General features: G+C 47.5%; 1 protein-coding gene across 1 annotated transcript in view; it reads right to left on the reverse strand.

Annotated features, from left to right (window-relative positions):
* LOC124126811 (centrosomal protein of 290 kDa-like) overlaps nt 1-14714 on the reverse strand; it is a 76771-nt gene that overhangs the window by 34993 nt on the left and 27064 nt on the right. Inside the window, exons 24-35 of the mRNA XM_048383635.1 lie at nt 14528-14677; nt 13928-14008; nt 12212-12385; nt 11226-11337; nt 9606-9802; nt 8583-8643; nt 6820-6917; nt 6094-6226; nt 5202-5518; nt 3592-3786; nt 1306-1386; nt 1049-1156 (exon numbers count right to left, since the gene is read on the reverse strand). Coding sequence (XP_048239592.1) covers nt 1049-1156; nt 1306-1386; nt 3592-3786; nt 5202-5518; nt 6094-6226; nt 6820-6917; nt 8583-8643; nt 9606-9802; nt 11226-11337; nt 12212-12385; nt 13928-14008; nt 14528-14677 — 1707 coding nt within the window. The remainder of the gene's footprint in view (nt 1-1048; nt 1157-1305; nt 1387-3591; nt 3787-5201; nt 5519-6093; nt 6227-6819; nt 6918-8582; nt 8644-9605; nt 9803-11225; nt 11338-12211; nt 12386-13927; nt 14009-14527; nt 14678-14714) is intronic.

The raw sequence follows: 14714 nt of genomic DNA on the forward strand, positions 1-14714 counted from the left end.
ACAAAAAGGGCGCCATCAGAGAATGTTTCTTTATCGAATTGCTTATATTTCATACATTCTCCAAAAGATATAGGATATTGGAAGTAACACATGATTATAGAAATACAAATAGATCTCCAGTGATGGCAATGGATGGATACGAAACAAGGTGTAACATGACAATGAACAGAACATGTTGGCGGTGAGCATGGACAGTCGTGCAACTCGTGGTCGCCGAGCATGTAGATTAGCTGCATGCAGGCAATGGCCTGGTGCAAATGAATAGCTAAATCCTGTTTTTTGATCAACCGATCCTGAACTTGTGCTGGGTCGATCATATGCATGTGGTGTCTGGAGAAACCTGTTCAAAAGTCTGCAAGTCCCAGACTGAACTCAAGCTTTCCCCACTGTGTCCACCTACCCTGGATGCAGCTCCAACTATCCCCACTGTGTCCACCTACCCTGGATGCAGCTCCAACTATCCCCACTGTGTCCACCTACCCTGGATGCAGCTCCAACTATCCCCACTGTATCCACCTACCCTGGATGCAGCTCCAACTATCCCCGCTGTGTCCACCTACCCTGGATGCAGCTCCAACTATCCCCACTGAGTCCACCTACCCTGGATGCAGCTCCAACCAACCCCACTGTGTCCACCTACCCTGGATGCAGCTCCAACTATCCCCGCTGTGTCCACCTACCCTGGATGCAGCTCCAACTATCCCCACTGTATCCACCTACCCTGGATGCAGCTCCAACTATCCCCACTGTGTCCACCTACCCTGGATGCAGCTCCAACCAACCCCACTGTGTCCACCTACCCTGGATGCAGCTCCAACTATCCCCACTGTATCCACCTACCCTGGATGCAGCTCCAACTATCCCCACTGTGTCCACTTACACTATCCCCACTGTGTCCATCTACCCTGAATGCAGCTCCAACTATCCCCACTGTGTCCACCTACACTATCCCCACTGTGTCCACCTACCCTGGATGCAGCTCCAACTATCCCCACTGTGTCCACCTACCCTGGATGCAGCTCCAACTATCCCTACTGTGTCCACCTACCCTGGATGCAGCTCCAACTATCTCCTCCACTTGTCTCTCCAGACTGATGACTGTTCTCTCCAGCTCCACCTCTCTCTGCTCCCATCTCAACTGTCTCTCCTCGTAGTCCTGAACACACACACAAAATATCTATGTAGTCACATCTCATAGTCAGCTTATTGTTTCTCAAATATTGACATCCTTTGTCTGTACATACTTTTTGTAATACAACACGCACCAACAAATCTCAGCAATGTATTACAGTGTAGACAACTTGCCTTGATGACTCTAACATTGTCAGCCTCGAAGTCGGCTATGGTCAGTTCATGAGACTGGATGATTCCTTCCAGGTACTTGATCTGCAACAACACATCATGCATCGTCAGCAAGACAGGGACCAACACAAACAACATTGACAAGAGTGTCAAGATAAAGAAAACAAGCGTATAGTTGACGAAGTCATCTATATCCCCGCCCATTTTAACGCGTTATGGTCCCAAACCAGGTAACTGACCCAACACACTTCTCTTTGCCCATGTCAAAATAGCTGCAATGGAAATTCTAAAATATAAATTTCTAAAAGTGCTAAATATCAAAAGGCACCAGTTCAGTATGTGCCTGGTAGACATGCAAAGTTTTGTAAGAAAGTATTTAACGGTTTTTGAGTTATGCTCCGGAAACAAACACCACCCTTATAGAACCTGAGTCCAACTTGTTGCCATGGAAACATAAAAAACAAAAAATTCTAAAATTCCTAAATAGCAAAAAGGCACCAGTTCAGCATGAGTCTGAAAGACATGCAAAGAATCGTAGAGAAATATTAAATGGTTTTACTCCGGAAACGATTTTGGGACGCACACATACACTGACGCACGGACAGAACCCATTTCAATATAACAAACTTATATCAGACATGTCAGAAGAGACATTCTCATGATGTTTTGGTTTGGCAAGGGCAAATAAAGATTCTGATCTGATATTAGTCTGAATTATGTACTAAGATACATACTTAGGTATTTTAGTTCTATTCTAAATGCGACAAATTTGCCATTTTAGGTATAAAACTTGTGTTTACTTTACTTGATGTCCATGTTCAGTTCATGATAGCATGGTTGGGGAAATTGCATTTCTTTATTTATTGAAATTGTGAATGGTGTTTCAATGTATAATTGTATCTTCATCATTTTCAGTCCTAGGTCTTGTGGAAAATTGATAACTTGGTGAAGAATTCACAACAGTCAATAATGACTTCTGCAGGAAATTATGCCAAGCCACCTCTTTGCCCATAATGACCTTGTTTCCTCCCTCACTTCTTAGCCCTGCACACCCCAGCACCCGCCTGTTTATGTAGCCCTGCCCTCCCTGGCACCCACCTGTTTATGTAGCCCTGCCCTTCCCCGGCACCCGCCTGTTTATTTAGCCCTGCCCTCCCTGGCACCCGCCTGTTTATGTAGCCCTGCCTTCCCCGGCACCCGCCTGTTTATGTAGCCCTGCCCTCCTCGGCACCCACCTGTTTATTTAGCCCTGCCCTCCCCGGCAACCGCCTGTTTATGTAGCCCTGCCTTCCCCGGCACCCATCTGTTTATTTAGCCCTGCCCTCCCCGGCACCCGCCTGTTTATGTAGCCCTGCCTTCCTCGGCACCCACCTGTTTATTTAGCCCTGCCCTCCCCGGCACCCGCCTGTTTATGTAGCCCTGCCTTCCCCAGCACCCGCCTGTTTATGTAGCCCCGCCCTCCCCGGCACCCACCTGTTTATGTAGCACTGCCTTCCCCGGCACCCATCTGTTTATTTAGCCCTGCCCTCCCCGGCACCCGCCTGTTTATGTAGCCCTGCCTTCCTCGGCACCCACCTGTTTATTTAGCCCTGCCCTCCCCGGCAACCGCCTGTTTATGTAGCCCTGCCTTCCCCGGCACCCATCTGTTTATTTAGCCCTGCCCTCCCCGGCACCCGCCTGTTTATGTAGCCCTGCCTTCCTCGGCACCCACCTGTTTATTTAGCCCTGCCCTCCCCGGCACCCGCCTGTTTATGTAGCCCTGCCTTCCCCAGCACCCGCCTGTTTATGTAGCCCCGCCCTCCCCGGCACCCACCTGTTTATGTAGCACTGCCTTCCCTGGCACCCATCTGTTTATTTAGCCCTGCCCTCCCCGGCACCCGCCTGTTTATGTAGCCCTGCCTTCCTCGGCACCCACCTGTTTATTTAGCCCTGCCCTCCCCGGCACCCGCCTGTTTATGTAGCCCTGCCTTCCCCGGCACCCGCCTGTTTATGTAGCCCCGCCCTCCCCGGCACCCACCTGTTTATGTAGCACTGCCCTCCCCAGCACCCACCTGTTTATGTAGCCCTGCCCTCCTCGGCACCCACCTGTTTATGTAGCCCCGCCCTCCCCGGCACCCACCTGTTTATGTAGCCCCGCCCTCCCCAGCACCCACCTGTTTATGTAGCCCTGCCCTCCCTGGCACCCACCTGTTTAGGTAGCCCTGCCCTCCCCGGCACCCGCCTGTTTATGTAGCCCTGCCCTCCCCGGCACCCACCTGTTTATGTAGCCCTGCCCTCCCCGGCACCCACCTGTTTATGTAGTTTAGCATTGAGTCTCTTCTGTTTCAGCTCCTCCAGACGAACTGTCTCAATCTTGGAGTGCCACTCCAGCACCTTGGCAGCTCCACGCCCATCCTTCAGCGTGGAGATCAGCTCCTGGAGACTCTCCTTCTGCAGGTTCAGCTCCGCCACCTTGTCCCGCATGCCCTCGCGGTGATCCCGTACCTGGAGTGAGTGAGTGAGTGAGTGAGTGAGTGAGTGAGTTGGGTGTAATGGCAACAGTCATCCAGACATAACAGTAGGTCACAATCATCATACAATCACTTTACATGATTAACCTGACCTTCACAAAGGGAGTGAATGCTGCTTTATGCCACAGCTGGCAATATTTCATCTATATGTGACCATCTCACCCCCTTGACCTCATCCTCCACAATAATGAAGCTTGAGGACGTACTGTGACCATCTCACCCCCTGACCTCGCCCTCCACAACAATGAAGCTAAGGATGTACTGTGACTATCTCACCCCCTTGACCTCATCCTCCACAACAATGAAGCTAAGGACGTACTGTGACCATCTCATCCCCTTGACCTCATCCTCCACAATAATGAAGCTAAGGACGTTCTGTGACCATCTCACCCCCTGACCTCGCCCTCCACAACAATGAAGCTAAGGATGTACTGTGACTATCTCACCCCCTTGACCTCATCCTCCACAACAATGAAGCTAAGGACGTACTGTGACCATCTCATCCCCTTGACCTCATCCTCCACAACAATGAAGCTAAGGACGTTCTGTGACCATCTCATCCCCTTGACCTCATCCTCCACAACAATGAAGCTAAGGACGTACTGTGACCATCTCACCCCCTTGACCTCATCCTCCACAACAATGAAGCTAAGGACGTACTGTGACCATCTCATCCCCTTGACCTCATCCTCCACAACAATGAAGCTAAGGACGTACTGTGACCATCTCACCCCTTGACCTCATCCTCCACAACAATGAAGCTAAGGCGTTCTGTGACCATCTCATCCCCTTGACCTCATCCTCCACAACAATGAAGCTAAGGACATAATGTGACCATCTCATCCCCTTGACCTCATCCTCCACAACAATGAAGCTAAGGAAGTACTGTGACTATCTCACCCCCTTGACCTCATCCTCCACAACAATGAAGCTAAGGACGTAATGTGACCATCTCATCCCCTTCACCTCATCCTCCACAACAATGAAGCTAAGGACGTACTGTGACCATCTCATCCCCTTGACCTCATCCTCCACAACAATGAAGCTAAGGACATTCTGTGACCATCTCATCCCCTTCACCTCATTCTCCACAACAATGAAGCTAAGGACGTACTGTGACCATCTCATCCCCTTGGCCTCATCCTCCACAACAATGAAGCTAAGGACGTTCTGTGACCATCTCATCCCCTTGACCTCATCCTCCACAACAATGAAGCTAAGGACGTAATGTGACCATCTCATCCCCTTGACCTCATCCTCCACAACAATGAAGCTGCAGAACTGTGACTATCCCACCCCCTTGACCTCTTCCTCCACACCAATGAAGCTAAGGTACTGTGACTATCTCACCACCTTGACCTCATCCTCCACAACAATGAAGCTTCTCACCCCCTTTAGATCTTCCTCGAGCTTTGTCTTGTCATGCCTCAACTGCATCATGTTCTTGGAGAACTTCTCCTGCTTGGACAGCGGCACGGCGCCAGCAAACTGCAACCGCAGTTCGTTCAGGCTCCTCTTCAGGTACCTGGCCTTGTTCTGGGCCTCAGCCCGGTTGTGCTGTATGGTCTGGTTCTTGTCATCGATCCTGTGTTCCCCTCGCAACACGTGGGCCTCCAGCTTTGTCACCTTCTTCTTGGCCTCTTCGCACCTCCTCACGGCCGTGCCCTCGCTCACCTGCAGCTGCACGATGGTGCGGTGCAGCTTACCTGGGACAACAACCACACCAGGTTAAAGAGTGGGATGACTATAACCTCCACATTCCATGTCACACGCATCTGGAGGTCATCTGTGTAATACCTAATACAACACTCACATCCTCAGGTAACAAATCAAAAGTTTGAACTTAATTTGTAAACTCATGAGTTAGGTGGATAACAGATGAAAGTGTTCTATCCGACAATATCAACTTTCAGGATATTCACATTTCAAACCAAGAAATAACAACTCTAATCATCATACCTCTCAACAATTAAGAAATTCAGGTTTTCATCCATCATTGGACTCTTAAACTGCTCTCTTATAATCAAAAAAACTAATTTCAATGTACATCTTAATCTTGGAAGAAAAAAACGGAAAGTAGCTGAAATTATTTCATTTTGGCATTAGATTTCTACGAGTTAAATAAATTCATGGAAATGATCTTTTGGATTTTACCTCCCTAGAATTCCTCACATCTCTGAGAAATTTATAAAACATCAAATTCTGGATTTTTTACAGGCAGTTGTCAGGAGTCCAGAAATCAAAGATGACCAGACATTCAAAACACACAGAGAGCACTGACCTATGATGGTCTTCTCATCACTCTGCATCTGAAAGTCCAGAAGCTGTTGCCGTAGGGACTGCAGTTCCTTGTCATGTGACACTTGTTGTGTCTCGTAGATCTTCAGCTGTGATGTCGCCACTTCAGCCACTTCCTGTAACCAAGACCCCATAAACAAGCATTGTTCCAGTTAAATGAGATATTTTGGAAAGTGGGATGATATGAGCATGGAGAGATCTTTGACTGCTACAAGGCCATGTTATACTATTAACAGTCACATTAGTTGTACTGATAAAACGGATTTGTAGGTGAGTTGAAATGGGTTTAACGTCGCCTTCTAGCTTTTTTCAATCATATATTGATGTGCATGCATGTGTGTGTGTGTGTGTGTGCTTGTGCGGACTAATGCTTGTTATATATTGCTAGCCCATTGAGATACCATGCCGCAGTGTAACATGGATATCCCACTCAGACACAGTGTACTGACTCCAAGCTGACCAGTCCAATGTCGAGCCCCAGGCAGGGTAACAACAAGTACCAGCTTTTAACATCATTTGGTATGACACGGCCGGGGATCAAACCACCGACCTTCCACTCTCAAGGACACTCTATTCACTTGACAACAGATGCAGTTCTTATACTATCACAGTAGTTATATCAGTCGCACTGTGAAGATTGCTTTGTGGAAGGCAGCCCAAGTACAGCTGCTGACTGCACTGTATGTGTTGTATAATGGTGAGTGCATACCTTGAGTTTGGAGATCTCGTGTTTGAGTGTCAGTTCACCCTCCTCCAGCTGGGATATCTTCTTCCTGTCTGCATCACTCACAGACTTCATCACAGAATCTAGAAATATCAATATTACATTGAAGATACTCAAGCATACTTTCAGAAAATGAAAGGGACTAGGAACTGCTGAGTTCAGAGAATGTGTGTTGCTGAAACATAAAAAGATTGTCAGTTCACTGGGACATCTGGTAGAGTGAGTGAGTGAGTGAGTGAGTGAGTGAGTGAGTGAGTGAGTGAGTGAGTGAGTGAGTGAGTGAGTGAGTGAGTGAGTGAGTGAGTGAGTGAGTATGGTTTTATGCCGCTTTTAGCAATATTCCGGCAATATCACGGTGGGTGACACCAGAAATGGGCTTCACACATTGTACCCCATGTAAGGAATCGAACCCGGGTCTTCGGCGTGACGACGAACGCTTTAACCACTAGGCTACCAGACCGCCCCACATCTGGTAGAGGATACATTATTCAACTAATTACTCTTGACAAGGTTAATACGTGAAAACTGGACCGGAGGACCCGCCCCTTGAGGTGGCCCTGTCATATCACTGCGGTCCCAGGGTCTCTGTATTCAGATACTGACCTTGTCAGAGTAATCATTTGTTTTGTTATACTGAAATTTACTTTTCAAGTTTATGAAGCCTCTGTGTCATTACAGTAACCTGTTAACTGTGAAATGTTTTGAGACGCCAGCCTGTTTTCTAGCAGAAGAGTCAATATCAGTACTGACCTGTCACGTGATGAATATGACTTGTCTGCTAGAAAACAAGATGGCATCTAGTATGAACATTGTGACGTTCACAACTGTGTTACTGTTACGAAAGAGAGGACGGTTTAAAGGCTTCATAAACTTTAAAGTGAATTTTGGCAAAATAAAACGAATGATTACTCTTGATGAGGTAGCTATGCAAAAACAAGGACCCGAGGACCCAACCCCTTCGGCAGTCTGACCGGACCTTGGATTGCGGCCTCGGTCTGGTCAGACATTCGCAGGGGTCGGGTCCTTGCTTTTGCATATTGACCTCGTCAAGAGTAATTATTTGCTTATTAGTGAGTGAGTGAGTTGGGTTTAAAGCCGCTTTTAACAGTATTCCTGTTATATCACGGCGTGTCAGCTTAATGTGGGAGGAAAGCCCGAAGTGATGCAGGTCTCAGACGTTTACCACCCACGAGCACGGGGATGGTGCTGACAAACCTAGAAACATAATCTGGGTGAACCGGGATTCGAACCCACAATTATAGGTTACTGACGTGTCCAGGGGACGCAACTATCCACAGCAAATCGCGGCGCCTTAGACGACTTGGCCACCCGTGCCCCCTATTTGCTTATTAGAGAATGACCTATGAGTGAATTAACTTTGCATGGATAAAGACAAGATGAGAGACTCTGAAGGTTAATTCACGCACGGCAGATGCCTTGTATTTCAAACATATGAGTAAGTCATACATACATTACTGGAATTCCTTTCTTGAGAGTAATTACAGAGGACACAATGTAGTTTCCTGATCACACCGAGAGACATAATCCACTCTAGTGTTCTGATGATGTCATGCTACAGCCATGATAATCTTCTATTGTTTACAACAATACACTGCTGTGACGTCATATCACTTACACCTTTGCAAACATTAATGATGAATAAATGGTCATGATTTAATCAATCTGAAAATTATTTTCCATTCTTGCCCTATGGTTATATTCACTTGTTATAGATAACTGACACTCACCTGAAAGTTCATCTCGTAAATCTCTCTCGGTTTTCTGCATCTCAAGATTCAGCTTTGTAACCTGAGTTTTAAATAATAAGTCATGAAATAATCCAGATACATTCTATAAGTAATATATCATATAACACATATATGTTGAAATATGTCTTACTTCATACAAGGAGGAAGTGTACCCTATGTAATAAATAATACCAAGTGCATTATCAAGCTATATCAAGGAGGTCTAGCAACAACTGAATGGAGCCATGCAGTCTTGGTACGATAACAGCCAGGCAGCCAGGTGACACATTGTGGCCACCTGATCCATGTTTTAGACAACTCTCAAAACAAGCATGGGATATAGGGTAGCTGCCCCTGACCTCTAGAAGGGCCCCCTATTCAGTCTATGACCCCTGATGCCAGTAGACCGGAGTGGGCCCCTCCTGACCTCTAGTAGGTGCCCCCTATTCAGCCTGTGACCCCTGATACCAGGTAGACTGGTGTGTGCCCCTCCTGACCTCTAGTAGGTGGCCCCTATTCAGTCTGTGACCCCTGATGCCAGTAGACCGGAGTGGGCCCCTCCTGACCTCTAGTAGGTGGCCCCTATTCAGTCTGTGACCCCTGATGCCAGTAGACCTGAGTGGGCCCCTCCTGACCTCTAGAAGGGGCCCCCTATTCAGTCTATGACCCCTGATGCCAGTAGACCGGAGTGGGCCCCTCCTGACCTCTAGTAGGTGCCCCCTATTCAGCCTGTGACCCCTGATACCAGGTAGACTGGTGTGTGCCCCTCCTGACCTCTAGTAGGTGGCCCCTATTCAGTCTGTGACCTCCATGGCAGTATACTGATGCGTTCCCCTTCTGACCTCAGAGGGTACTGGGGAGTACCTGTGACCTCTAGTATGTGACCCCCGATACCAGGTAGACTGGTGTGTGCCCCTCCTGACCTCGGAGGATACTGGGTAGCTGCCCCTGACTTCTAGTGAGTGCCCCCTATTCAGTCTGTGACCCCCGATACCAGGTAGATGGGTGTGTGCCCCTCCTGACCTCAGAGAACTTGTCCTCCAGCTCCTTGTTTCGAGTCTCCAGTTCCCGCAGGATGTCTCTCTGCTGCTCGTACATCCGAACTGCGTGCTCCGCCCGCTGCCTCTCATTCAGCTCCTTCATCTCCAGCATCGTGATCTTCTTGGAGATGGAGATGATGTCCCCATCCGTCACCTTCACATCCATGCCCTCTGTCACACCTGGGGATGGAGGACCATAACAGAATATCACAATATAGCCACACAGAGAGTTAATGTCTGTGAAGATTCCGGGTAGAATAAGTCTTCAGCAACCCATGCTTGCCGTAAAAGGTGACTATGCTTGTCGTAAAAGGCGACTAACGGGATTGGGTGGTCAGGCTTGCTGACTTGGTTTGATGCACGTCATCAATCCCTATTGCGTGGATTGATGCTCATGATATTAATCACTGGATTGTCTGTTCCAGACTCGATTATTTACAGACCGCCGTCATATAGCTGGAATATAGCTCGGTGCAGCGTTAAACAACAAACCAACCAACCAACCTACTTCTTTGTAAGTTCAAAGCAAGACATTCTACACAGCACCTGAATGTCCTTTAGCTGGATTGGTTTAACACCACTTTGAACAGTAGTTCAGGCCAATGTGGGAGGGAAGCCCAAAGGCATGCAGGTCAAAGACATTAACCACATTGGTCATACTCACAACCAGTAATACTGGCAAACCCAGGACCTTCATTGGGCTAATCTTGGGATTTGGGTGGATGACTGGTGGGTGATTGGTGGATGATTGGTCATGACTGGTTGTGTTTGAGGGTGATTTGGGTGAGTGGTGAGTGGTGGGTGAAGAGAAAGTATGATGAGTAGGGGTGATGAGTGGTGGGTGATGTTAGGTGGGTGAAGAGTTGGGGTGATGTGAGGTGGGTGATGATCGGGGGGTGATGAGTGGGTGATGTGAGGTGGGTGAAGAGTGGGAGATGATGAGTGGTGGGTGATGTGAGATGGGTGATGTGTGGGGGGTGATATGAGGTGGGTGATGAGTGGGGGGTGATGAACGGGTGATGTGAGGAGGGTGATGTGTGGGGGGCGATGAGTGGGTGATGTGAGGTGGGTGATGTGAGGTGGGTGATGTGAGGTGGGTGATGTGAGGTGGATGATGTGTTTGGGGTGATGTGTGGGGGGTGATGTGTGGGAGGTGATGTGTCTGGGGTGATGTGTGGGGGGTGATGAGTGGGTGATGTGAGGTGGGTGATGTGAGGTGGGTGATGTGAGGTGGGTGATGTGAGCCGGGTGATGTTTGAGAGGTGATGTGTTGGGGATGATGTGTGGGGGGTGATGAGTGGTGGGTGATGTGTGGGGGGGTGATGAGTGGTGGGTGATGTGTGGGAGGATGATGAGTAGTGGGTGATGTGAGGTGGGTGATGAGAGGTGGGTGGTGTGAGGTTGGTGATGTGAGGTTGGTGATGTGAGGTGGGTGACGTGAGGTGGGTGGTGTGAGGTGGGTGATGAGTGGGGGATGATGTGAGGTGGGTGGTGTGAGGTGGGTGATAAGTGGGGGATGATGAGTAGTGGTAATGACGAGTAGTGGTAATGACTGGTGGGTTGGGACCATTGAGGGGCTTGGTACACATGGCCAGTGACTCACCTCTTCTATGTAGTTCCTCCATGGCCGCCTCCAGAGCATGTAGCTTCTCCTTCTCCAGACTCAGTGTTGTCTTTATCTCCTCATTGTCGTTTGTTAATCGCTTCACTTCTGCCTGTTGACCAGAATGTCCATCACATTCAAATACACACATTCGCCCTGATAGGGTATCAAGTCCACAAACAGTCTCTGTATGTCGTATCACTCAGGCAGTTGGTGAACTCTAACCATCACTTTTCCCTATCAAACTCATTCTTGTCAACAAACATAAGACATGACTCCCCAGTGTACACAAATAAATTGATTTTGCTGGAAATTTTGACTAAATTTCTCCTGCAAGTATGAGTGAGTGAGTGAGTGAGTGAGTGAGTGAGTGAGTGAGTGAGTGAGTGAGTGAGTGAGTGAGTGAGTCTAACACCACTTGGAACAATATTCCAGTAATGTCACAGCATGTCAGCTTGATGTGGGAAGAAAGACTTAGGCAAGTCCACCACTTCGGCGAAACCCACAAAATTGGATATGGTGCCGACAAACCTAGAAACATAATCAGGGTGAATCGGGATTTGAACCCACAACCTGCATGTATGAGGTCTAAGAGACCAATTGGATATGGTGCCGACAAACCTAGAAACATAATCAGGGTGAACCGGGATTTGAACCTACAACCTGCATGTATAAGGTCTTGGAGACCAAATGGATATGGTGCCGATAAACCTAGAAACATAATCAGGGTGAACCGGGATTTGAACCCACAACCAGCATGTATAAGGTCTTGGAGACGACATGCACCCTTCGATCTCCACGAAGGTCTGAGGGAACACTTGGGTTCAGGCAGTATTTCCTGAACATATCTTCATTCACCAACATGTAGTGTATTATTCATCATCAAAGAAAGGAAACTTCACTGAAATGATAATTTTCGAAGTCTTGTTTCACGAGTTTTGTAAAATCAATGGTGTGAAGGGAAGTATACATTAATGTTGCCTGACCTCAAGTCCAGTGAGGGCCTCAGCTTTAGACACCAGGTTATTGCCCTTCTCCAGGTGGTCGCGGTACTTCTCTGTCAACTCATGGTAGCGCCGGTTCATCTTGTCCATGTCGCTCTGCGGCACTGAGTCTTCCAGAGTCTTCTGCAGCTGGGTTATCTTGAAGGTTGACATGTCCTGGACAGATGACGTTCATTACATGGGAGGGGGACTCTGACTATGGAGATACACACACACGGACGCCACGCTCACAGTATTACAGTACATCATAAGCTGTCAACTGATCTTGAGATGTGTATGGTGTGTAGACCCTGTGTGTGTGACCCAAACCACCAGGCAAAGGGAAACACAGCCTCACACTCAGGGTACATCCAGCCATATCGGTTGACAACCAATTTACCTTACTGACATTCATTCATACAGGTCTGGAATATATGTCTACAGTTTCACTAAGTAACAAAACTCATAGCAGAATGAACCAAGTTACTTCCCTTTACCCAATATTCGGATAAACATCGGTTCATTTCAGAAACTCAATGATACTTAAGCGTGATAAGCATGTTATCTAAGATGTGTCCTGATTGATTTTCAGCGTGCTACAGGAAATTTGTAGCCAACCTGTGAATGGGCTACATGGAAACTAATTGCCAGCTGACAAAATTCCCAAACTGACAAGAGTTAACCTCTTGGTTAAACCCATGAGCATGAACAGGGTGCTGCTAACAAACATAAACTTCATTATCAGTGTGAAACTTGGATTCGGAACGACCAGAGGATCAAGGGACCAAACTCTGCACAATCATGTTGTGCTCAGATCATGAATTGTATCACCCTTGAGTCAAACCACTGAAATGGTTCTGGTACCAAAGAGGTATTGGGGACATTCTGATACCAAAGAGGTATTGGGGACATTCTGATACCAAAGAGGTATTGGGGACATTCTGGGAACAAAGAGGTATTGGTAACATTCTGGTACCAAAGAGGTATTGGGGACATTCTGGTACCAAAGAGGTATTGGGGACATTCTGGTACCAAAGAGGTATTGGGGACATTCTGGTACCAAACAGGTTTGGGGAACATTCTGGTACCAAAGAGGTATTGGGGACATTCTGGTACCAAAGAGGTATTGGTAACATTCTGGTACCAAAGAGGTATTGGTAACATTCTGGTACCAAAGAGGTATTGGGGACATTCTGGTACCAAAGAGGTATTGGGGACATTCTGGTACCAAAGAGGTATTGGGAACATTCTGGTATTGGTAACATTCTGGTACCAAAGAGGTATTTGGGACATTCTGGTACCATAGAGGTTTTGGGAACATTCTGGTACCAAAGAGGTATTGGGGACATTCTGGTACCAAAGAGGTATTGGTAACATTCTGGTACCAAAGAGGTATTGGGAACATGCTGGTATTGGGGACATTCTGGTACCAAAGAGGTATTGGGAACATTCTGGTACCAAGAGGTATTGGGGACATTCTGGTACCAAAGAGGTATTGGGGACATTCTGGTACCAAAGAGGTATTGGGAACATTCTGGTACCAAGAGGTATTGGGGACATTCTGGTAACAAAGAGGTTTTGGGGACATTCTGGTACTAAGAGGTATTGGGGACATTCTGGTACCAAAGAGGTTTTGGGAACATTCTGGTACCAAAGAGGTATTGGGGACTTTCCTGGCAGCAGGAGTGTCCAATTTGAAAGCTTTTTCACAAAACTGACCTTGAACCTGGAGAGGTAGCCTAGCCTCTCAGAGATGGCAGATTGTATCTGGGTGATCTCATTCCTCTGTTGATGTAATTCCTGGAGATGTGAGACACAAAATATAATCAACATAATAAAACATTTTGTGATTCACATGAGAAGATAAAGCAAATGTCAAACATTTCTTCAGACAACTATTAACCATCACTGATGTAACACTGTCTAAACGTGAACAGTGCTCACAAGTTTGCTTGATTTGACATCATTTTTTGTGATGATCCCGGTGTGTGAGCCAATGTTCCCCTCAGCAAACCTTCGATTGCGATTGGATCATAACCTGGACCCAGTTGGATCCCGATTGTACTGCACTTATAAGGTCGCAGATCAGGACAGTATCTTGACTGTGTTAAGTGTCGCTAGAAGCCTGTGACTGACCTATCCAAGCCTGGTGTGTATCTTCTCCATGATCTGGTAGCGAAGAACCTTTGATTGCGATCGGATCATAACCTGAAACCAACTGGATTCTCGAACGTATTGCAAACTTTTAAGTTAGCTGATCATGACAGTATCATGATTGAAGATCTTAGTGATAATTGTAGCTAGAAGCCTGTGACTGACCTTTCTAAGCCTGGTGTCAATCTCCTCCATGATCTGGTAGCGCCGTGTCAGCGCCTTCTCATTGACGCGGAGTGTTGTGATCTTCCTGGTCATGTCTGCCAGACGGCGCCTCACCTCCACGTCATCCTTGCCTAGTGTGTCCACCAGCCTCTGTGGCGGGAGCATGCACCATTAGTTTGTCATTGGG

The sequence above is a fragment of the Haliotis rufescens genome, unplaced genomic scaffold, assembly GCF_023055435.1.
Source record: "Haliotis rufescens isolate VD_foot unplaced genomic scaffold, xgHalRufe1.0.p SCAF_5, whole genome shotgun sequence".
Lineage (NCBI taxonomy): Eukaryota > Metazoa > Mollusca > Gastropoda > Lepetellida > Haliotidae > Haliotis > Haliotis rufescens.